General features: G+C 39.5%; 1 protein-coding gene across 3 annotated transcripts in view; it reads left to right on the forward strand.

Moving 5' to 3' along the window:
* The first annotated feature begins 915 nt into the window (after window positions 1-915).
* The window catches only part of GADL1 (glutamate decarboxylase like 1), an 86310-nt gene continuing 61903 nt past the window's right edge, over window positions 916-25322 (forward strand). Inside the window, exons 1-7 of one of the 3 annotated variants that reach the window (XM_042888533.1) lie at window positions 5564-5712; window positions 6133-7060; window positions 18095-18267; window positions 19134-19260; window positions 20683-20773; window positions 21502-21608; window positions 23013-23128. In XM_042888533.1, coding sequence (XP_042744467.1) covers window positions 6940-7060; window positions 18095-18267; window positions 19134-19260; window positions 20683-20773; window positions 21502-21608; window positions 23013-23128 — 735 coding nt within the window. In that variant the 5' untranslated portion in view covers window positions 5564-5712; window positions 6133-6939. Of the gene's footprint in view, window positions 1038-5563; window positions 5713-6132; window positions 7061-18094; window positions 18268-19133; window positions 19261-20682; window positions 20774-21501; window positions 21609-23012; window positions 23129-25322 lie in introns of those variants that run through there. The other 2 variants (XM_042888535.1, XM_042888534.1) reach the window with 2 other exon arrangements.

Raw genomic sequence — 25322 nt, forward strand, 5'->3', positions numbered from 1 at the left:
TCCACTCCAAGAAAATATCTAATTAAAACATAATGGGTGAAGCAGCTTGCTGATTCCCAATCCTTCAAGGTTCCTCCTCTTATGAGGTTGTGTGTTCTTTTGCCTTCCACCAAAGTCAGTGTTAGAGATATGGGATGACCTGGTTGGCCAATGCTAATTAAAGCAGAATGTACAAAATGTACCTGTCCTTCAAAAATAGTGCTACAGTTTTAAAATCAGGCACCTTAGGTAGTCTATTCTTTAATGTACATTCTGAGGCTTTTTATTAAACATGATAATAACAGTCGGATCTGTAATTATCATTATTGTCTTGAATCAGCGAAAGTCAGTTTTGAAAGGTCACTTGGGAAAGGATTATAAACAGCCTTATTTAAATTCCCCTATATTTTTAACAAGAAAATACAGGTATGATTTTCTAAATTTAAATACATAACATGGGTATATAAACTGGGTCTATCAAACCACAACAGACTTGCCAGAAACTTGAGAGAGCTTCCATTTGAGCAGCCAGTGAGGATAAAGCTGGTGACATGCAATTGCTGCAGTCCAACTCAGGCCTGTGGTGGGATGGTGGGACATCCTTTCAAGTTCCCTGTGCTTTCTTCCACCTGGACTCTTCATAGCATGTATGGTCTCTGGATCTCTGAAGATGCTACATCCAGAAGATGTGTGTGTCTCAAGAGAATTACATCTGGTCACCTCCGATACACTGAATAATATCTCCCAATATCTCTTGAAAGTGTCCTGTAGCCATATTTTGCTGCTTGAATTCAATATTCCTATTGCTGACTTTGTTGTCCTTGCTGATGCCTTTAGGGTCAGAGATTCACCTATTGATGTAGTGTTTTTTTCAAGCCTTGATGTTTCAAACAATGTGTTTTGCCAGCCAGCTAATGTAATATTGTTCCTTTGAAGGCATCACATGTGGAAACTTGAGAGTCTAACTGGTTCTTCACTTCACTGTATAGAATGATCAACCTTCACCTTTGGTTGGCCTCCAGTAGAAGAGCAACATTATGCCTCTGGGCATCAAAAAGGTAATGAATGCCCTTCAACCTCTTAATGCTTTTTCCTCCCTGTCTCAGTTACCTGTACCAGACTACTGATGTTTGAGTTCCATAGGTGATACTGATACCAACAGAGGTAACCATGACACTTCAATTTTTAATGCCCTAGGATCTGATTTTCGGGACAGCAGTAATTCTGTGGGTTTTGTTTACCCACATTTAGAGTTGGGAATACTATGTATTTCTAAAATTGTTGTCCACAGTCTGTTCTGGGGAAAATACAAAGAGCAAAGGTGCTGCTTCATGGGGCTTCCAGGGTTAGCTTTGCAAAAGTATCTAGTGATTTTGGAAGCTTCTATCTGTAACACCTTCTAAAGGGCCTGGGATTTTTCTAACTAAATTCAGAACTATCAATAGGTGTTAAGGTTTGCCTACCAAATTAGGCAAATACATTTGAGTCCTTTTTGGTTAATACTGTTTTCTTGTTTGAAAAACTTGTTTGAGGCCATTGGTTTTCTGTGTAGTTTACTGGAGGTTGTACACTTGATGAAAAAGCTGTCTTCATGTAACAAACTTCAAGGAGGGGGTCAAGAATAGAAAGGGCTTTAAGGTTAATGTTGCCATATCAACTTTGTGAGTAGAAAATAGAAGATGCAAGTTCCTAGCAAATACAACAATTTAATTCATTAATGTTTAAATGTAGTTCTCAATAGTTTATGTGCAACACAATTCAGTTGTGTGGTCCTGGCTGCTTTCAGAGAGCTAGGTATTACTTGTTGGTGTCAAACCTTTTAGTCTTCATTGCATTCCACAGCTCATTATGCTTCAGGTGAGGTAACTTGATTCATTTAAGCACAAGGTGGGCAAGAAACATAAATTTTTAAAACTGATGTATATTTACTAGTGTAATATTGCATATAGAATTAGTTATCCAGTTTGCCAGAGTTTCAAAGCTTGCTGTTTAATTGCACATCATATAAATCTGATGGCCTGTGTTTTTAGTAGATTTATGCTTCTGTATTTCTGTTCAGCTTCTCCTTAAACTCTTCTGAGCCCCTTTGTGACTTACATGAATTGAAATATAGTCAGCTTAGTGCACTGACAAATGAAAATAGGTGACTAATGTCAATTGTCTTTTGATACTTCATACTCTGCTTGCCAAGAATGCCTCATGTTCTGTGATCATTTAAAATCCTACACGCTCAGTAAAGTCATCTTTTTCACAGACTGATTGCAGTCAGTTGTTAAAAGAATATAATCTTGAGCAAATGCTCACCAACAGCTACCCTTTTTTATATTTGCTTAGTAGAGGAAGAAATAATGAAGTAAGACTGCAAAGAACCTTCTAGTCATATGGTCTGATCTCCTCTTTCTCCTATGTCGTTAAATCTCATACATGTAAAAGCTCTGAGGTTGGTAACCTACACTTGGCAAAAACCTGTCTTTCAGAAAAGTAATTTTCCAGGTTGGAAGATACAAAAACATTAAAAATTTCTTATTGCCCTCATGAGCTTGTTCCAGTGACATACTGTCAATTTAAGAAGAGAAACAGAGTGCTTCATTTGAATTTGTCTGACTTCAGCTTCTATCACAGCTTCTTGTTATGTTATTCTCTGCTAGATTAAAGAGCTCTTCAGAATTCATATTTTTTCTCCATAGAGGTACTTATACGCTGTAATCAAGTCAATCTTTTTGATAGGATAAACAGATTGAGCTGTTTAAGTCTCACTTAGCAGCATTTTTCTTCAATTCTTAGATCACATTTTCAGCTCTTAATCTGCCCCCTCACCAATTTTTAAGTAATTTTTGAAGACATGGACAAGAACACAGTATACAAAATTGGTCTCTTCAGTGATATATCCAGAGATAAAACTACCTCCCTGCTTCCCGCTCCCCTGATGCAGTTTAATCCTTCTTGAGATGCTGTCAGTGAGGATTTACAATGAGTTGGTGACTACAACTCCTAAATAATTTTCAGTAAGTGTAGTCTCCCTTCACTACACAGCGCCTACAATCCTTCATACTCATTATAGAGATTTGCTTACCCCAGATGTATTTTGTTGGATAAGACCCAGTTCGCCGTTTATTACCCTTGCAGTTTCTGTCATCTTAGTGCCATTTTCTGATGTGATTGCCTTTTCTCAGAAACAGAGCTGTTTGAAGGTTGTACGCTGTCAGCTACATTTTGTTATCAGTCATTTAGACAAATCTTAGTCAATTTAGCATGTGCTTTAATGATATCGTGGGGTACTATGTCTTTCTTTCAGACTATCATTAAAGTCTAAAAACATCAATATGCACTTAGCCAAATGAGCAGTTTCACCAAAGAATAAATTCAGAGAAGTTCAATGAGACCCAGTCTTCATAAAAAAGACTGGAATTATTTCCATTCCTTTCTTGGAGATCTTTTTGAATTAAATCTGTTATTCACATCAACTATTGATGCTGATCTACCTTTTGCTGGCAACATCTTTGTCATTTTCTGACACTAGCACCCATTTGCAATTTCAAAAGTCTTCTAAAGTCTACTACAACATCAGCAGATGAAAGCCCAAGTACCTGAAAGGGGGTCCAAAAAGCTATCTAAGGCTGGTGGTAAGGGAATGGTCATGGTTTCTATCTTTCTAAATTACTAGCAGTCTAGAGCAGTTCTTCATAGTCCCTATGAGACTGACTACTTGTTTCTGTTGTAGTAGTGAAGTATTTACTAAACATATTTACAATTCCTGCATGAGCACAAACCATTCTGAAGCTATACTTACTGATGGGCCAATATCACTTTGGGCTCTATTATTTCTATTGGGCTCTGTGTTATTTCTAACACACTTAAAATGTCCTTAGCTGTTTCAACTATAGATTCACCTTGCCTCATAACTCCCCTTATCAATTTTTGATATAGTAACTTGTAATTTGTATTAAGTGTTATTTATATAATTTATCTTTGTTTTCCATTTTATTCCTGAATGCCACCTTTGAGTTTTTAAGAGAAAGGTACTACTCTTTGTGATTGAAGAATCACCGTCTTTTGTCCATTTATTAAAAGCTTTTAAGAAAGCCCTCTTTCAATGTTCTGTTTTTTTGTTTTTTTCTTTTTTCCTCCTGTCTGTCTTCTTTCCCTCACTATTTTCCTCACCTTGAGGAAATTAGCTCTTCTGAAGCAGAAGAAATGCATGGTTTTGATTGGGGCTGTTCTTCATTTCCCCACAGTGAGTACAATCAGGCCATGAACACTTGTTCCCAGGCAACTACTAATTTTTAATTTAGTGATATCTACCATTTTTATCTATCACAGTGAAGTCAGAATACTTATCTCTTGCAGTGAAGGATATCTATAGGACTACAAAATTACCTTGTTGTAGTTATTAATGACTTGGTGCATGCTGCAGTTGAAGCTAGACAATTTGTATCCTCACAAACAAGGAAAATGAGGATACTATATGTAAATAAATGTTTAATTCACACCTGAATATTTCAGTAGCTTCCAAAAATCTTTGCCAGACTTTAATCAGGCCTGAATTGTAATGGAAAATGAGCTGTGGGGGGCCTCTGATAGTTAATTTTGGGGCACTTTCAGACTTTGCTGTAGGAACAGCACTAACACATGGTAAAAAAAGAATTTTTATTTTTTTTCTTAGGGCAGCAGTTATGAAAAAATAAACAGACTAGAATTAAGAACACGTGTGTAGCACTGAATGGCATTGGTGTCCTGGAATAAACTGGGAGAATGAGGTCAGCCACAGTTCACTCAGAGGCCTGGAAGTAGCCTTTGACAGCTGGTGATGCCGCACTGGGGCTCTGTAAGCCGAGGCACATAAGCACAATTGTGTAGATTTGGCAGAAAAGCCAGGAGCCTGGCAGGTCCTGACTGTTAGCACCACTGTTGACCTGCCTGAAGGCTGCTGCTTTTGAGGCCAGGCACAAGCAGCAGCAGTCACCTTCCTTCAGGAAAAAAGGGTGTTAGACTCCTTCCTTAACCTGCTGCAGCCTCTCTAATGTGAGCTGTCATCTCACCAAGGCCTAAGCCTGATCGCAATGTTTTAATTGCATTGTGATTCCTAAGATCGAATTGAAATGCTTCTCATGCTGATTCTAGTATGGAATTTGTGCCAGGGGAGGTTCAGGTTGGATATTAGGAAATGTTTCTTCTCCAAAAGAGTGGTGAAGTCACTGTCCCTGGAGGTGTTCAAGAACTGTGTGGATGTGGTACTAAGAGATGTGGTTAGCAGGTGGGTTGATGGTTGGACCTGGTGATCTCGGTGGTCTTGTCCAAACTCAATGATTCTATGGTCTAGCTCTACATTTGATTTAAAAAATATAAATAATTAAAAAAAAAAGAAAAGAAATGAACATAGCAAAGCTCCCCGTGAGCACCAGAGCAGCCTCTGCCACCGCTCAGCTCCCTAGTGGGCAACAGGTGCCTGGCGCCAAAGCCACTGCTGAGGGCTGCTGCCCCACCGCCATTTTCCACCACCCGGAGGAGGCGGCGGCTGGCGGCGGGCCTGCGGCGCCGAGGGTATTAATAGGCGGCTCGGGGGGGAGCGGCGAGGTCTGACGGGCAGGGCTGGGCGTCTGAGGGCGTGCGGGGCGAAGGCTCGGTCTCGATCGCAACGCGGCACAGGACAGCTCGACTAGTCGGTAGTGCCTTCCCTCATCTCCGGTCCGCGCGAGCAGAGGCGGCGGCTCCACCACGAAGGCGAGATGGAGGGTAAACGCTGCGGTGCCAGAGCCGCCCTCTCTCTCCTCTTTCTCCCCCGCTCCAGTGGGGCTGCGGGCTCGGGCGCGGCGCCTGCCGGGGGAAGCCGAGCAGCGCCTCGCTCGCTCCGTGCCCCCATCGGGGTTTTAACCCCTTTCCCCGGGGTTAAAGGGGGTCCCGGGGCAGGGTGGGCCGCTGGGCCGGCTGCAGCCCGGCGGGCAGTGGGGTTTGAACTCCGGCGGGGCAGCAGCTTCGTGCGGATGGGTAGGGAGTGCCTGTTGCATCTCTCTCCTTCCTCTGAGTGCGGCTGAGATGTATCTGAATGTTTGAATAAGGTGTAGTGTTTGCAACAATTACTGTAAAAGCATTGCGTTACAGGATGTTTGTTGAAATAAATTATCTTTGAAGACTGGCGCTTCTTTTTCTTTCCAGGCACTGGAATAAGGTAGGCAGGGCAGTACAGTGATGCGCTGTGACAAGACTGCTGATCCCCGTGGTCCTGGGAAGGGAGGAGTTAATCCCACTTCATAAGTGTATCGGCAGTCTGTGCGCCTGCATCAGCAGGAAGATCATTATGTAATGGAAGACAGAAGTTGTCTGTGTATTTATGGAAATTGGGAAGATGAGAGACTTATGGCTAATACTGTGCTGAGACATCTGGGGGAGCTAGGAAAGTAATTGACTGAGTTGTGGCTTGCTTAAGCTCCAGATATGCCATTATTTGCAAGGTTAAGAAATGAGGAATGCCTTGGACTTGTGAGTAAAAACTGGTTGCTAAGTCAGAAAAGAAGTGCTTGCAGTTCTGTGCTCTCCCATAAGACCAGCATTTCCGTGAGCTTCTCCGCTTATCACAAGTTGGGAATCTCTTGGGAAAATGGTCAAAATGACTTGGGGTTTCATGTGTTTCAATTTCACACTGCATGTGAATGAGTCTTTAAAATAGAAGAATTTTAACCCCACATTGAGAAAATCTTCTCACTTATCTACCAGACGTTCAGTGTCCTGCATTCATGGATGAACTAAGTCAATGGCAATCTATCAGTGGAAAGATCTCCAAATAAAGCAATATATTTGAAAGAAAACTCCTGGGGGGGGGAAATTATATAAATTTAAGAAATATAATTTGCTTTTCTTAAATGAATGAGTGTTGTGAAGTAATATGATGATTCTCTTAGTGGTAAGATACGTGTGGTTGTGCTCAGAATATGATCCTGTGCATGTAGCAGTAATGCTGCATGAATGGCAGTAACTCAAAGTGCCTCCCTTCAAATGTCATTCATATTAATGTCCTCTGCCAAGACAACACCAAAGATAGGCTTCTGGTGGTCACTGAGACAGGGATCCCAGTTGTTCCCTCCAGGTCAGTAACAGTGTTCTTATTCAAATGTTGCCCAAAGCATGCTACCAGAAACCTAATTTCCTTCCAAAACAATTGGCTTGTGCTGTTATGAGAGATAATAATGCAATCCCCTTGCACTCTGCTGCTGCAGGTTTTTCAGTCTCAGTACCTTGCTCCTGAGCAGCATGTATAACTTCTGCATACTTTTCCTCTCACCAGGAATTCTTCAGTTTTCCTGTTACCTTTGGTTACCTTTGCTGTTTTTTGTGCTTCAGTCTGTCTGGTGAATAAAGTTCATGTAGTTGGGGCTGTGTTGTGGCTGAGGGTGTTGACTGTAGACTTGTTTGAGTGCTCTGCTTCTGTTTTCCTAAGCTGTTGGAGAAATGAAGGGCATGAGGCTGTTGCAGCAGTACCACTGGGTTGGCTTTGTGCCACTGATGCAACTAGAAAAGTAGGTACAGTTGCAATGAGGAAATAGGTGCACTTCCTCATGCACTGAATTATTCGTGTCTGCTGGAGTTTTGGATGTAATGGGAGCACTTTTGGGGAGTGACAGTGATTTTTAACACCCTTAATGTATCTGAAATTGTGTGTTTGTGAGGTTTGTCTTGCTGACTGTGTCAGGTTTCTCTGAAACTGCTATCCATGACAGCAGCTTTACTGTGCAGGGATGAGTAAGAATCTGTGCTTCCTCTAACACCAGAGATGGCAAAGCCCTGTTTTCAACAGGGACCAATCTGCAGAATCCCACTTCTAGCTGCAGAAGCAGATTCTAACTGCACATATCCTTCAGTTATTTGGCATCAGTGAAGCTTTCCAAGGCTGTTCTGTCATGGAGAAAGCGTAGAGCATTCTGTATTTATCTATTTAATTGGGGGATGGGGTGGGAAGATGGGATATTCCCTTCTATTAAGCTAGTAACTCTTAAGTGAGTTACTAGCTCATCAAGTACAGTAAGTAGAGCTGGAAACCACATAAGGAAGGGAAAAGGCAGCTGCCACCATTTATGGCATATGCTGCCTTTTAACATCAGAATCACTGGCTTCTGCTCTGTGTATCGTATGTTGTGTTGTGTGATTTGAATCTGCCAGCAGAGCGGGGAGATGAGTCAGCAAACATTTTTCATGTAGTATGTTGCCATCTAAAGCAGATGTAATGTGAAGCATGGTAGAAATTGTGACTTTAAGGCTCTGGTAATATGACACTGGGGTTGGTATTTTGGTCAGGGCAGAGGGATAGGATCTCTTCTGTATCTTAAGATCTGCTTTGGTGGAAAAGATACTGGGATCTTTGAATGCTGCTTTATGAGATGAAGGAATATGCAGACTTGCAAGAAATGAAGTTTGCATCAAATAAAGCAATTCTGCATGAGTGTGTTCATTGTGCTTTAAAATTAGTACAGATTTTCTTGGCAGTTAATGAACATCTAGAAAAGAGAAGCTAAACTTGACTCTTGAGAAATTCAGTAAATGCTTGCATCTTTTAAGTATCGTTTATACAACCAAAAAATGTCACTTTCAAACATTGGAGGAATCTTATAGCGTACTGATTAAACTTTTACTGCCTACTGGACAGTTTAGATTTCATATACTTTAATTTCCCTTGCTTTAAGTATTTCAAGCTGCCTGCTTCTGTAGAGACCATTTGTATTTCCTTAAGAGTTTATTAAATGCGCAAAACATTAAAAAGGGGCACATTGAAATACGTACCTTTTCTATTACTGTTTTCTCTGCCCGTGGTCAGATTCAGGAAACTTCCTCTTCAGGCTTTGGAAAAACCAAAATCTCAATTTCTTCCCTTTCTTTTTGTTTTGTCTTCTCACTAACTAGAGAGATCTTTGGGAGTACCTGTAAAGCATTGATGGTTAAGGAATCCCATCAGCACATAACTTAATTGTGGCCATTTTCCTCCTTATTCTTCTATCTGTGCACACAGGTTATCTTATTTTAACATCAATGGGGTTTATGAGGGACTAATAGAGGTGAATGGTTGTTTTGTGCATTGGCAGTGGAGATTTGTGTTGATGATGTTGTTGAAAATGACAGGATAAATCAAAGGGTGATAAGTAATGATTTTCACTTGGTTCAGGTGTTTATGTCCATCATTATTACAGTTTCTTGAGTATATATAATCTTGGTTGTTCTTAATGGAAAAAAATGTGTTGAGTATTGAAAAATAGAGGTGTATCAAAGCAAAAGTCACAGGGCCAGTCCTTTTTTTTCAGTGCCACAACTGATGAGGAGAAGTGGTTTTTCATGACCAAGGTCTTCTGTCCAGAGCTTTACAAAGGAATGGGTTAAATCTAGAGGATTTAGAACAACTTCTGGCTCTAAGGCTTGGGTGTCTCAGCCCTTCATCACATTTCACTTTATGCAAGCTGAAAAGCCTTTTAAATACGATCGTATCCATTGGCAAATGTCAGGGTCTCAAAGGTTGATTTTAAACTGCTTGGCATCCCTCCCTTAGTTACACTGTAAGACAGCTTGTGTCTCATTGAGCTGCTTAAATTTCTTTTTCTCCAGCAGACCTAATGTGGAGAGACAAGACATCCTGTGGCTACAGAGCTGCCAGAGGTTTCACTGTGTTGTAACTATAGTCAGTGTTTAGTTGGTATTGTGATGTATGTGGTGAAAACTGCTTTCACTTTTGCACAAGATACGGTTTTAGCAGATGTAAAACTGTGTGTGTAATGTTGTAAAGCACTTGGCTGAAGACAGCAGGCACTGGTAAGAGCAGGCTGATACACTGAGCCCCTTGAAGCGCTCCTGCCATAGGGTTCTGGGCTGGGAAGCTCAGAGCTCTGAGCTCAGAATGTCTGCTAAGGAAGCTTCCCTGGCACCGAGTGACTCTGGTACTTGGAAGGTAAGCCAGGGATGTAATGAACATTACTGTGGAATAATAATTCACCTTTGCAGATAACTACTGTGTAATACATGTTGCTAAACAATTAATACCTTAATAGACTTCTCTAATAAAGTTGCTGTACTGAACTGACCTGACTGGTATACGTTGTTACCCAGAAAAATCCTGTCATACTATCACTACACCTACTGCATTGTTTGGCAACCATTGAGCCCATGCCAATGTATAATGTGACAAAAAATGGTTCCCACTTGTTGAAGTGGAAAAAAGCAAGCAAGCAATGCTCTAAATACCAGATGTTTGGTTACCAGTGATGATGCTGACCTGAACTGTCAGGTTAAAATGTTGGCAAAAACCTCCCAACATTCATTACCCATTTCCTACCTTAGGGGTGTAGTGACTCTGCCTTACCTATACAGGGAGTGCACTGTTCCACTGGTGAGCCTTAGCATGCATAGTGTGATCACCTCTGTGTGTCTACCAAACATCATATGGACTGCTTACTTCCTAATAGACTGCCAGTGGCTTTTCAGAGACTGGCCACTCAACTCATACAGTTTTGCTGTGCCTTTACTTCTCCATGAGCAAGTCAGAAGCTACTATCGTGCTGTTGCTGTATGTTTTTTCTTTTGTACTCAGCAACCCACTGGTAGACATTGGATTTGGCTTTAGGGAATTGTCAGTGTACATGCATACATGTATATATATGTAGGTAGCACTGAAAGTAATACCTCTTATTTATTTCCATGGAAACTGCGACAGACACAGAGAGCATAATAACACTATTAAATAGAGCAAATTCTAAGCTATGGAACAGTGTTTTTCAACATAGTTATCACCATTAGCTGTGCATTTTTGCCAGTGATGAACCTGCGTACCACACGTGAAAAAAGCTGCACCAGTGGAGGTGACCCACTGTCAGCACTGCTGAAACTCATCACTTCACTTTGTCAACATGCTCTGTTCCGTCTACATAAACATTTACAAGCATTGATGAATGTCAATGGGTGCTATTTTTTCCTCATGGAGGAATTCACCTTTGCTTTAGATATACTTCCATGTCAGTCACCATTCTGTCTGACTGCTCCTCTGCTGTTGTCTGTCACACAGCAGTGACATTTAATGGAATATTGGTGGGAAGGTTCAACCTCTACTGCCATAGAGGAACCAGTGAGCAGAACTGGTGTGTCTGTGATCTGGAGAACTGTGGGCTGATCTGAACAGGGGTAGTTTCAGTTAACTGAAATGTCTAATTTACTGAAATTACAATCTAATATATGCACCATTTAAAGATCGAGTCTGCACAAGGCAGTTATCTCCATTTGGAAATAGCATTGAACTACTTTGCTGTCTGTAAGTTACTAATAAATTATGAAGGCCTATATAGTAGCTGGTTAAGGAGCCTAATGTGCTGGAAAGTCACATCCTGATTTGCAGTGCACTGACTTCTCCATCTTAGTAAATAAGGGTATATGTCAGTGCAGTGTTGTAGACGTGAATTAGTGAACAGTAGTTGGAAATACTCTGCAGAAAACAAAGTGTGGAAGTTTTTATGATATTAAGAAAAAGCAAGAGGAAAAAAGTTGTTAAGTGCAAATTGAATGTAGAGATAAAACTTCTTAAAGTGAATTCAGACTCTTATCTATTTTTGCATTTTAAATTCTGTTGAATCCCAGTAAACTGATGTAGTTAATTACTACTTTTTAGTTGAATTTTCAATGACTAGCATTAAAATTGTTTTTATATTATGACTAAACGTATATTTCTTGCAGACTGTCATGCATTCATTTAAATCAAGTTGCAGGACTTCTGTTTTGAAAAAAAAAACTTGTTTTCACTGTAATTTTTTAAAAAAATTATTTTTTTTTCAGTGGGAAGCAGAGAAATCTGCTGGATTCTTGACATTCAGTGTGGGTCGCCCACATATTGGTCACTTGCGTTCAAACTCAGCCCCCTGCAGTTTCTAACCTTGCTATCGATGTGTAGTGGCTGGTCTGACATGTCCACTTCCCAACAGGAAAAGGAGAAGACATAAAATGTTCATTATTAGTAACAAGCATCTAATTGAAATAAAAGCCATTGTATGTGTCATGTGCGCTCTACTCTGTTGGCAGAGGTTAAAGTTGAAAAAGTTGAGCTGAGAGAATCTTGCTGCAGTTAGGAAGTTAGGATTTCCATTTTGTTGTTGGCATCTGCTGTTCCTTAGTTTTATATCGAGGTGAATTCGAATTAGCCGCAGCCTCTTTTCCTGATTGGAAATATTACAGCATTAATCTTTCCTTCATTTATTTCTTTGAGGTACCAAAATGCTGCTATTTCATATTAATGTCTGTCCCTGAGGTTGGCCTACATAAAAATTGCCTCCATTCTCCTGACCTTTCCCTTTAGAATGGGAAATCCAAGTGTGGGAAAAGAATAGGACCCGTTTGTTGTGGTGATGCCATGCAGTGCCAGCAGCATGCTCAGTGACTCAGTTGAGCAGCCTTTGAATTCAGACACAGTGCTTTTGTCTTCCTCAGATCCTGTCCCATAAAGGTCACTTCTGCATCTATGCAGTCGAAGCAAACCTTCAGTGGGAAGTGCCCAACTTGTTCCTTGTCCACAGGTCTTGTCTATGAGCCTGCAAAACAGAGTGGAGGAGACCTTCCGTGCCTGTGCACACTCTTTGTGTCTGGATAGCCTTCCTACATTAAACATGGTGGTGTGGAATCTCTGTTCTGAAGTTCACTTGTTTTCTTGACACGTAGAAAGAAAAGAGGTGAAAAAAGAAAAAAAGATCTAGCTGTGACTAGATCATGCAGGATAAAGAAATCTAAGGTCTGTTTCTGATTGATACTGGCAGCGATTACTGCATTTGTTACAAAGCAGAAGGCAGTATTTGGTCAAAGCCAGCTTTTTTCCCTCTCTTGAATAGTCAGTGGTACTAGTACAGTATAAACTGAATAGGATTTGGCTCTGGCATTCAGGCACAAGCCGCTCTTTCACAACCACCCCTTCTGTTTCTGTCTTCCTTGTGAGCGATAAAGCCTTCTGGGCCTTTTACACTACTCCCCCGAATGTTGTCAGAATATGCCAAGTATGAGGCTACAGTTTCTTTTTGTGGCACAAGAGTTTAACAGAGAAAGTTTCTGTATGTTTGTGGAAACACAGATGCAGCTTTTTAAGTACTCAGTGGTTCCTGCATACTGATGGAACAACATCTGAAGAAATGTTTATTTTTTTCTCTGTGTTATTTCAGCTGCCATTAATTTGTTTTCTGCTGGGAAGATAATATTGATCATAAAAATGACATGTTAGTTAGAAACTCTTAAGTTTCTATAATACAATATTTCATTCAGAATGAAATGTCAGAATTATGAGTTTGATTCTACTCCTGCTGTAGCCAAGGGATAAATCCCCAATTACGCTCAAGCGGAGCAGGATCAAGTCTTCTCTTTTGCAGGAGAGTATCTTGAACAGTCAATAATCCTTAATCTCTGATTTAAGTCATTTTCATTTGTTAAATTTTTTGTTCTGTTTCACGCCTGGTGCCAGTTGGCAGAAATGGCATTTGATACGCTTTATGGGAGTCTGTCTTCTGAGTCTGCTTAGGAGTCTGTTTCTGTAATCTTAAATGAAAAAGACTATATTTACTGCTGCTACGCTTCTAAATTGTTTGCATACCATGTTGTTAAAAAACCGAAAAAAGAGAAGCATATGGGCTTCATGTGGAACAAAGGATGACTGGTTACATTAATGCAGTCAGGTGTTTCTGAGACAAAGATATGCAAAAGGCCTAAAATATTTTAAGCATTAGAAATGTATTTATTTCAATGGAAGTGCAGCATAAATTATTTGCTAGTAAAGACAGCGGGAGTGTTTCTAAGCTGTGCTCTGGGAAGACATCTTTTAATTTGAGAGCTGTGATGTGAAAACTAAAACAAGAATTTTTCTCAAGGTTCACACATCCAAAGCAATAAACTGGTCGTAGATTCTTTTTTAAAAAATGCATAAAACGAAAAGCAATTTTAACATCAACTTCTATTTTGAAAATTTTGGCCTTGTATCATCCACTTGGCTTTCCTCTCAATACTTTTGCTGCAACCAAGAGGAGAAAAGTTTATTTCTAAGTGGAGTTTAGGAGTCTCATAAAAGTTCCAGAGTTCAGTTGTAAGTAGAAAATTAAGTATCACAGGAGTAAAATCGTGAGAGGTGGGAACAGTATTTATATCCAGTGGCTGTTTCCAAACCTGAAATCCTTTAGTTCATAATATGAGTATGTTTTTGTTCATTTTAGATGTTAATTGAGAAATAGTTTTTTCTATTACATCAGTAGCTATGAAAGTAATACCTCCTATTTATTTACATTGGAAATACAACAGATACAGAGAACGCAATAATTCTATTTGATAGAGAAATTTCTCAGCTAGAAATTCTGTTTTTCAACACACTCACCACCATTAGCTGTACATTTTTTGCCAGCAATGAACAAGAGCCTGCATGCCACACCAGTGAAAGTCTGCACCAGTGGAGGTGACCCACTGTCACCATTGCTGAAATGCACCACTCATCACTTCACTGTGCCCACATCCACTGTTTTGTCTACATCAACATTTACTAGCATTGATGAATGTCAGTGGGTGCCATTTTTTCCTCCTGGAGGAATTCAGCTCCACCCCTTTGCTTCAGATGTACTTTGATGTCAGACAGCATTTTGTCAGACTGTTCCTCTTCTGCCATCTGTCACACAGCAACAACATGGAGTGGAATATTGGTGGGAAGGTTCAGCCTCTACTGCTGTACCACCACCATCCTTCTCTGATGTCACGGGACAACAGAATAAAATAGGAGACATTTTAATTGCATAATTGCATTAATTGCATAAAGCTGTGTTACAGGGCAGAATTTAGATCAGCAGGTTCAGATTGAACTGGCAGGTTGTCTTGGTCAATGACATGGTTGTCAGTGCCCAGAACTTGAGCGTTAACAGTTAAACTCCCAGTGCCCTACATGAAGTTATGACGTGGAATACCGAGAACAAAAATCACAAAACCATGGCACAAGTGAACATGGAAAGTTTGAAAATGTTAAATAAATCCAAGGTGCATTATTTAAGGAATATAATGTGGGTTAAGTCCTGAACTCTTTAGCAGAGATTTATACAGGTAAATTGCTGTTGAAATGAAGGCTCTTTTCCCTCCCTTTTTCCTGACCCCTCTGCTTTGCCTTTCTTTCATAGACTGTGCCTGAGGCCCAATGCAGGTGTGTGGACAGTAGGGCTGGGGTAGCACCCATTTTCCAGAAATTTCTTTCTCTTCAGGCTTCACAAAATGTCCTTTGGAGACTCTAGAACTGTCTGCAAAGGTCAATAGACTTGCTTCAGATACAAGGCTCTTGTTAGACCCATCACCCAGCCCCTAAAGACCTGACAGGAAATGTAACATAAGGTTCTGCACTTTCTTTACAATGACCTCTTCAAGAAATTCTGTGAAAAGTCATAGAAGTGCTTGTATTGCATCTCTGTGTGAAAGTATCAAAAGTAGGGCAGATGGAGTTACCAGCAAAATCTTTTAGACAGCTTTGGTTCTAGCAGAGACAGCAGAGCAAGAAAAGGAGTTAGAATTCTCTTGCTCCACCATTTTTTGGATATTTCTGTAATCAGAAGAAGTATCAACAGATACTTGTTCAGATCTTGTCCTCTTTTCCATAGCAACAAAACGCCATTGATGTAGACCTGTGGATGTTAGCATCTGAACATGAGCTAGCAGTAAGCCTGGGTGGCCAAGAAGGCCAGTGGGAGCCTGGCCTGCATCAGAAATAATGTGGCCAGCAGAGTAGAGGAGGTGACTGCCCCTTTTTATGCAGTGCTGGTGAGACTGCACCTATAATACTGTGGTCAGTTCTGGGTCCTTCATTGCAGGAAGAACGCTGAGTTGTTTGAGTGTATGTGGAGAGTACAGTGAAGCTGGTGAAGAGACTAGGAAACAAGAGACGTGAAGAGAGGGAGGGAGTGAGCTGGGGCTATTTAGTCTGGAGAAGAGGAGACAGAGACCTCATAGCTATCTACAGCTACCTGAAAGAAGGCTGCATTGAAGAGGTTGTCCACCTCTTTTCTCAGGTGACAGGTGGTAGAACATGAGGAAATTATCTCAAGTTGCACCAAGGAAGATTTAAATTGGACACTGGGAAGGATTTCTTCATGAAAGAAGTGGTCAAATATGAAGTGGAACAGCCTGTTTGGGGAAGTTGGTGCAGTCCCCAACCCTGGATGCATTTAAGAGACGTGTGTGTATGACACTAAGGGGCATGTTTAATGATAAAACTTGGTATGTCAGGTTGACAGTTCATCTGATGGTCTTTTCTAGTGTAGGTAATTCTGTAATCTTGAGGAGATGGCAAGGTTGAGTTTTTCCATGTTTGTTCTAAGCTCTGGTTGGTACTTAAGGGGTTCACTTATACAGAAAAGAACTGATATTCAATCCAAAAATAGTCCCTGTTCTATCCACTAAAAGGCCTGTTGCCTTCCCATTTGTTGTTAATACCTGGTGTTTTAGGTCTTGCAAAATTAACCTACTAGCTTATTTTTTCAGAGAGAAACCTGTAAAGCTTCTTTAAAGCTGCAATTTCTGTCTAGTGCTCCTACTGTGGTGTGTTGGGCAGCTTGACGAGAGTTTAGCTTTCTGATGCAAGGGATTTTCCCTCTTTGCTTGTTGAAAATGGAGTAGTGTTTACATGCTAGCTCTGTATCTGTCCCATGAGAACATTTGCCTCTCCTGTAACAATGTGCAAAATGTTCTGCTCAGGAAAATGTTGTTTTGGATTAAAAACAGAAGTAATTTCAGAAATGCAGAAGCTTGATGTCTTGTTTATGGGAAACCTGAGGTTCCATCACTTGCTGGAATTTGATCTCATTTGTAATACCTGTCCTAATAAGTGAAAGTGAAGTGAACAGCTGCTCTGAGTTACGGGATTGACAGAGTTTCTTTCTATCAGTAGACCCTGAAGGCCTCCACCTTTGTAGACACTGTTGTTCTATATAATCCTGTACAGGCACAATGAATGTACCTGACTGCCCTGCAGTCTTCTGGAAATTCAGCTGTTTGTGTACACCTCTTAAAAAGCCACCTTGCTTCTGCAGATGGTAAAGTTGTTTCAAGCATAAGATTTTCTCCTTCATGTGTTCTTACCCTTCCAATATTTTCACTGTAGCACCAACTGAAGAAGACCCTCCAAGGCAATGCAGCCTGACCTCATAGACTGTAGCTATTCTAGGGCTAGATTTGTGTACTGATGCTATGTGTAATCCAGGTAATTTGGATATAGTAGTTACCTCTTCTGCCTTCAGTGCTGTTCTCTTTCAGATGTCTGTTCCCTTGGTATCTCCTAATGTCTCACTTTCATCTTTACCCTCATGTTGATTAAAACTGGCATTCTAATCTTGCGGTAAGAAATCAATACATGAAATAGATACGCGATTGTCACTGATGTCCTGTCTCTAGTAGGCACTTTGGATGTGCTTTTGGAAGTAATGTAAAGGGAGTAGTGCTGTGCTTATGCAACTCATCAGGAGAGTGTGTCACAGATAAAGGTAAGGGAGAGGAAAGAGGTCACCAATGGAGAACTGAATAAAAAAGTTAATATACGTAGCAAAAAATGCTCAAGTAGGTGACTGAAGTCACCTAAGATAGGGGGAAAAGAGTTCAGGTATATGATATTAATGTGTTATTTTCATGGAGGTGGAATCAGTGAAACTTTGCAGAGAACACAGAGGACTCTATAACACGACTGAGTGAAGCTGGGAATGTATCATGGAAAAGAGAGAATAGGAAAGAAACATTTTCAGCTGAGAAGAGTGTCTGTTATTTCACACTTCCTTTCTGTTTATCCAGCTGTATCATGCTGAGGACCATACTTGTGTTTTCTTCTAAGGTTGGAAAGTGCACTGCATGCTTTCGTATGCTACAGAAAACAGTGGATACCATGCAGTTGGCTGTTACGTAGTATCAGTCTGGATCTAAAGTAACACAAAGTGGTTGTATTTGTCTGTAAAGAGGTTTCCAACAAAATCTAGGATTTTTGTACGCATGAAAAGACAATGTGAATTTTATTTCCTTATGTTCACTGAATCTTCAGCAATGAAAGAGTATTTTGTAGCTTAGGATGACCTGGCCTTGTCTAATGCAGAGGTTTGTTGTTTTTTTTTTTATCTTCCAGCTAGTACTTGCAAACAGGATGTACTCCAGAAGAAGAAGAATGCTGTCTTGGTGGATGGAGTCATCCTGAATGGTCCAATAACTGATTCAAAAGCAGGAGAGAAATTTGTGGAAGAGGCCTGTAAGATCATAATGGAAAAAATAATCCAGAAAGCTGATGATGTTACAGAAAAGGTAAAGCCATAGAGTGTTGTTGAAAAGTTGCAGCAGAAATAATGAACAATGAATAATTTTTTTCAGCTGTATTTTATTGCCACTTCAAGTAGAATCAAAATTGCTTCTAGTCTGTGGCAGTTCAAATTTTAAAAACCTTCCAGTAACATGGCTAGCATACCTATTTGCCAGAAACTAAAGCTTTATTTATTTATTTATGTTTTGTCTCAGAACACAGTGCTGACTTTCTCTGAGCTGACAAATGGGTGTAGTGCATTTCCTGATTTGGTTGTGGGGAATTGTTTATTCCTCAGAGGCACTGGTATGAGTGAGGGAGGGACAGTGAATGTGGTACTACTGCGGAAGGGAATATAATGAGATTGCCCTGGGTTTCGCAGAAACCCTGCTAGAGTGGATGTGTTGGAAGGGCACTAGAAAATAAAACATTATTGCCTTTGGGCACGCACAGATTGCTCCCACCCCTGGGCAGAGCAGCATTTGAAAGTGTTGGGACTACAAAGCCTTAGCTAAGGGCAAAATATGACCAGTAGGCCTCTTTCTCCTAACTGGGACATATGAGCCATGAGCAAGATAATTGGGTGACTCAAGGCTGACTCTTTACATCCGTGCATTCCAACTGGCACACCTTCTCCTCCCAGTCTTTTACATCTTTCTGCCTTCCATATTCTGATTTTTATGGTCAAGGAATGTCTGGGGTGCAATAAAACAAAGACCACATGAGACCAACTTAGCAGACATATATTGTCTTGATGGCCTGCTGCATTCCATGGGCAGTTCTGAATGCGGTACTTACCTGGCACTTCTCTTACAGCCTTCCTTTTACCTAACCTGTTCACTGTTGGTGTATCCTATTTAATCATCATTAGGTTTGTGAATGGCGGGCCCCTGAAACACTGAAGAAGATTCTTGATCTGGAAATGAGAGACACTGGAGAATCTCATCAGAAACTCTTGCAGCTCTGCCAGGATGTGATACAGTACAGTGTCAAAACCAGTAAGAATGCAATTTCTAATGAAGTTGTTTTGTAGTATACTAACCTTGGAAGATAGGATAATGTTTATATATCTCAATTATCTTCCAGAAAACTAGGGATTTGAATGCCTGCTTTCTATGCCTACACAAATACACAAATATTTGATTGTGTTTCAGTTGTTTGACTGCATGCTGGTCACCGTAGGTGTCTGTGATTGCCCAGAAGGTGTAATCAAAGAAAACTAATCAAAACCTAATTATCATAATGCTGTTGATGTTAACAGTAGATTCTGTCCTCTTGAGGTCTTGTGAAAGTTGCCTAGACATATATGATATAACAAAGAAACTGGAAAGATCTTTGTATGTAATTTTGTGCAGTGATGAGTGGAATCACCATCACTGCCCTTGGACAAATAAGAATGCATTCTTTGAGATAATTATCGTGTGTTTACTGTTGCTTTCTATTGAGCAATAGTCTTAGAGGATGTTAATTTGCCAACAGGCAGTAATTCCCATTCCAGACGCTGTGAGAAGAGAACCTGCAGTGTTTCAGAGATGGTACACGACATCTCTGCAAGAATGGTTCTCTATGGGTAGCCTTTCTGCAGTGTGTGAAGTATAATGTAAACTTAACAAAAAGGGATGAATAAGAAATAGTGTTGTTTTCAGAAGCTCATGATTTCAGATGTGGCATAGCTTGGGCTGTATTTTGGAAAGTGAGAAGGTTATGTAATATGATTTCTGTGCATTTCCAAGGCACATTCCTTCCTACTGCTTCTATTGCTACTGTAAGGAAAGCCATAAAATGATTTTAAGGATGAACCTATCCTTGAAAACCATGGAAAGGCAGTAATACCGATCTAAAGGGGCAGTGTATTAATAATACACAGATATAATTACTGAGTTAGTGGAAGGCATTCTGATTATCTTCTGCAAATTGCCTTCAAATTTTCATTTGTTATGCTTAGAAAGAATATTAAATAAGAAAAATTTGCAGTGTAAATAGTTCTTAATCTAAGTATAAACATGTATTGAAGCCTTGAGTGTAATGGGCATGGAGTCATACAGCTTACCTGATTTTACATGTTTTACTGTTTAGGAAAACTTGGCTGAATGTCCATTGCATCTCTGAACACCACTGTTAAAGGCCTCTGTACATACTCAGTTGTCAGTCACTTCTTTTTGATCTTTAAAGCTTGTGAATAATCCATATTTGTTCTGTGCGCTACTTACGTCAGCCTTATTTTGGGTCCTAAAAATGCCTATAACTTTTACTTTCAAAGGATTGTCTAATTTAAAAAAGGACAGTAAACCCGTAAAATATTGAGAGAATGGGGGAGTGAATCATGGTTAGCAGGGATCAGCATTCAGCTGAGAGAACCTGTGATGTATTCTCTTCTCATATACATTCTGTCGCTGCTTGCTTTTCATTTATATTTTCAGATCATCCAAGATTTTACAATCAGCTGTACGCTGGAATAGATTATTACTCATTAGTGGCTCGTTTCATTACTGAAGCATTGAACCCAAGTGTGTAAGTGCAGTTCCTTGTACTCACATTGATGAATCTTGCATGCTTTTTGAAGTAACATCTTCCACTATCCCCTCTTCTCCCCCTTGTAATTTTTTTTCCCTGTTTTCAGTGTTCCAGAGGAGGTAGGAATTGTGCAGGAATTTGGGAAAGAATTTGGTCTAGTTTGTCTGAATAGCTCACCAGAATCTTGGCTAAGCTGATGATTTTTCTAGTTTGTGTTTTGAGGCTTAAGAGATTTTTTTTTTTTTTAAACACTTTTAAACCCAAACTTTTTTTCTCCTTACTTTGAGAATAAAAATATCAAAATGAATGAATCCAACTTAGTTGTTTATTAGTTGTTTATTTCCTTTGATGTGCTCTGCACAGAGTTGAGTGCAAATGATTACCTGTCTACTATTTAGTCGCAAATGTAAAATCTAAACAAAAAGTGATAGCTGCTTGCAATAGATTATTATTGCTGAAGTTTAAGCATTATGATCTTTGTTAAAATCAAACTCTGTGGTATTACTGTGAGAGTGGAATTGTCATTGTAATGCTGACAGGAACTAAGCAATTTTTCTGTGGGTCACATCTATAGTCTTTTCAGTTTAGAATTTTACTTTTGATGGCAATCAGCTTCTGATAAGTAAGAGAAAGGTACAAAAAAACCTCTGTCTAATTTTGACATGATGCTGTGGCATGAGTTCCATAATCTTAATACCAAACATGTTCCTTTTATTTTTGTTCAGATACACATATGAAGTATCACCTGTATTTCTGTTAGTGGAAGAAGCAGTCATCAAGAAAATGATTGAATTCATAGGCTGGGAAGAAGGTGATGGCATATTTAATCCAGGTAATAACAATTCAGGTTTTCAAAAGAAGTCATGATACATCTGATATAGTAATTCTATGAACATTTGATTTGTACAGAATATTTGAAAATGCATGTGAAATCCAGTGATGCACAGAGGAAACTATTGTGTCCAGGCTCCTTTTTTGTATTCTACTAATAATTCTATGAATCTGATCAGCAGCTTGACGAAAGAAGTTCTGTGTGAAATGTAATTGTAGAAAATGAATTGTTTGGAATGGAAGTCCTTCCTGACCTTACTAACAACAGCACCAACAGCTGGATTGCACTGAGTCATTTGATGACAGATAGAGAACTGATGTAGTTGCTAGACACCAACCAGTTGCTCCTAGAGGCGCTGAGGTATTTATTCTGGCTATCATGTGTGGGAGCCAGAGTCTGTTATAGTGGGTTTGACATGAGCTTCATTCCTCTGAACTTTGACAGTTTTTTGAAATGTTACAAATAGGCCAATCAAAGAAAGATTTCTTAAGCTTCTTGATAGGTCACGTTTTTTAAGTGTTCTATAAGGCAGCATTCCAGCTCCATGTAAAGAAATAATGTCGTATTATTCCACAGATTGTTCAAATTCCAAGTTACTATATTGAATGTGAAGCTTTTGTGACTAGGTTAGGGGTGGAAAAATATGTTAAATGAAGAAATGGATTTAGCCCTCCACTTTCAAAACCAAGACAAGGCTAGGAATTCTACCCTATGTATGAATCGTGGAAAAATAAAAAAGATATAAACCAAAACTCTCTGGAAAACTTGTGAAAAAATGTATCAGTAACATTGATTTCTTCATTTCAGATACGATGTGTACTTTCAGTAGAACCCTTGTCTTTACTGTAGAATTAATTCTAACTTACTGAAATACTGAAATAGATAAATGAATTATGCCTTTTAACGATAGTTTTAGATAAGACATTCCTTCTTCTTTTTATTATTTTTTAAGTAAATAAATCTAGACCACACCTTGCAGATTGCACTCACCATGGATTTTTATTTTTATTTTTTCCTTGCGATGCTCTGGCTGCCCAGGAGATCTCCTAGGCTACATACAATACAGCCACAGTTCAACTGGTGCTGCTTTGGTGTGTGTCAGAAGGTGTTGTTGCAGGGTGTTCTCCATCATGGAGGACTGGTTAAGCATAATTCTTACTTCTTTGGGAAATACCTCCAAAGAGCATTCAAACCAGCTCTGTTTCCATTCATGATATAGTTCATTTTATATCTGCAGGTTTTTGGGGGAGGAATTAAGTTACGGTAAATTCATCTAGAGCCTAGTAGTTTGGGGGGTTTTTGTGTTTTTTTTTTTCTTGTTTTTTTGTAATAGACTAATCACTCAGAGATAGAAAAGATGCTAGGACTGTGATTAATATGATACTTGTATATCTTTTATTTCAGGTGGCTCTGTTTCTAATATGTATGCTATGAACTTAGCAAGATACAAGTTTTGTCCAGAGATAAAGGAAAAAGGGCTCTCAGGTTTGCCAAGACTAGTCCTGTTCACTTCGGAAGAGGTAAAAACAAAAAAGATCTTCTTAAAGCATTTAACAATTAATTTTATTTTTCAATGGCTGCATAATTATAACATTCACATGTCTGACTGGGGTCCTGGTACAATGAATTTGCCATCAGTGGATGATGCAAAATATCAGAGCTACCTGGACAAGTCTGATTATAAATTTCCCTACAGAAGCTTTCGTATTGTCCAAGTAACTTTGGATGTTCTTGTTCTTGGGAGAAGCTGATAGAAGAAAAGATTGTGCATGGGGTAAACCTGAAAGCAAAGCGTGTGGGGTGTTGTGGAGACCTACAGTTTAAAGTCTAGCAGGATCCATGTGTAGGTTTCAGAAATTTTTCTTGCAAGGTGTCAAAGTTTGTATTGAGCTGAATGCCTCTGGACCTGTGAAATGGCTCTCTGCAGCTCCCACTGGTACCTGTATCTGAATTTGCTGTGGTAGAGAACAAAACCTACCATAAAATATTTGGGCAAATTCTTCTGGATCTCTAGGCAGTTCTTCTTTAAATAATTGAAAATATGTGGTTATTTCTGAAGTTTTTGAGTAATATTCAAACTGTTCAAACTGTCTGTGGGAATTGGAGATATGTCCATACATTTATTCTGAAGCTAATTTCTTTTTCTTTAGGGGCTCTTTTCTCTCACTTCTCCAGTTTTGGTTTTCTCATTGTGCAGAAGTGTTATTACAAACTCTACTGAAACACAGAATCAACCAGAAAAAAAAAAGTTGAATTACTTTTAAGGCAGTGTTCTTGATCTGTAATACTTCACTTGATTCACAAAACCATGATGTAATTAGTGACTGCTTGCTGTAGGACTGCCACTTTTAGCAGGTAGATATTGTGACTGGTCAAAGACATCTAGTTTTTATTCTTCATTTTGAGGGAGGATGGTACATACTGATGTATATTTTTGATCCATCTGTACAAATTTTGCTACCTTTTGCAACTAGTTTAATTCAGATATGTCCTGTTATTAAGAGTGTATTTAACAAATGCCCAACAGTAAAAAGAAGTATGTAAGTGCTTGTGTCAGTCTTCATTTTTTATTATTTGTTTTTATTTTGATGCTGCTTTTGTATAGAATTTTACTGTTGTTTTTGTTCTGCAGAGTACCCAGAAGGCATAGACCTGTTTTGTGTTGTGTAAGCAAATGATTGAAAAAAATAATAATAGCGAAGTTGCAACCTGTGTTTAGCTTTAAAGTGAGTAAGGCAAATAGTGTTGGCATGGAGAAGTAATGAGGCTTTAATGAAGTGAGAGTACTGATAAGGAGTCAAAATGCACTGTCAGCTCCAGGCACTCTAGTTGTAGGGCTTTGCTTCAATGCTATTGAAATAAAATGATTTTTGTTTTGCTTTGAGTTGCCAAGTCCCACAGTTTCTGTCTGGCAGTTGGCAGGCTGAAAGAGCAGGGAGTGCATGGAGTTGTCAGCGACTTAATTTTGTGTGACCTGGGGACTATGTATTCTTCATATGTTTGTAGTTAATATGAAGTTCTGTGTTTATTGTGTGGCCTACTGAAGGTCCTCACATGCTGTGTTTGGCCTTCAGCAACAAAAGTGCTCCTTTTTACTGCAAGTAAAATGCTAAACTACTTTACGGTCATGATATTCCACGAAGATGGTACTCTTCCATATCTCTCTTGCTGGACAATTACAGAGTGATTCCTCTTCAGACCATTTCAGTAGTTAGAAGTTGTTAAATCTCACTTTCCTGAGGCATGATTAGTGTTTCCGTAGAATCTGAATACAGCTATAGTTGTAGACAGCAACCCACCTGCTTCATTTATTATTATCATTATTATTATTATCATTTTTCTCCATTTGAGCTTTATTCTGACCCAAGAATGTATTGCATTGATCTGAAAGGTAGGAATTTGCTAAATTTGAGGTAGCTGAGGGTAGAAGAGTGTATGTGTAAACTGTTGAAATGTACGTGTTGATATGAGACTGGAACAGGTTGCCCAGGGAGGTTGTGGAGTCTCCTTCTCTGGAGATATTCAAGATCTACCTGGACACCCACTTGTGTGTCCTGCTGTAGGGAACCTGCTTTGGCAGGGGGGCTGGACTCGATCTCTGGAGGTCCCTTTCAACCCCTACGATTCTGTGGTTATGCGTAGTTTTTAGATGCAAAGGAATTAAATTCCTCCTTGATCATGAAAGTAATAAAATGGAAGAACACAACTTTAACT

Source organism: Lagopus leucura, unplaced genomic scaffold (genome assembly GCF_019238085.1).
Source record: "Lagopus leucura isolate 7727_CA_CO unplaced genomic scaffold, USGS_WTPT01 Super-Scaffold_100157, whole genome shotgun sequence".
Taxonomy (NCBI): domain Eukaryota; kingdom Metazoa; phylum Chordata; class Aves; order Galliformes; family Phasianidae; genus Lagopus; species Lagopus leucura.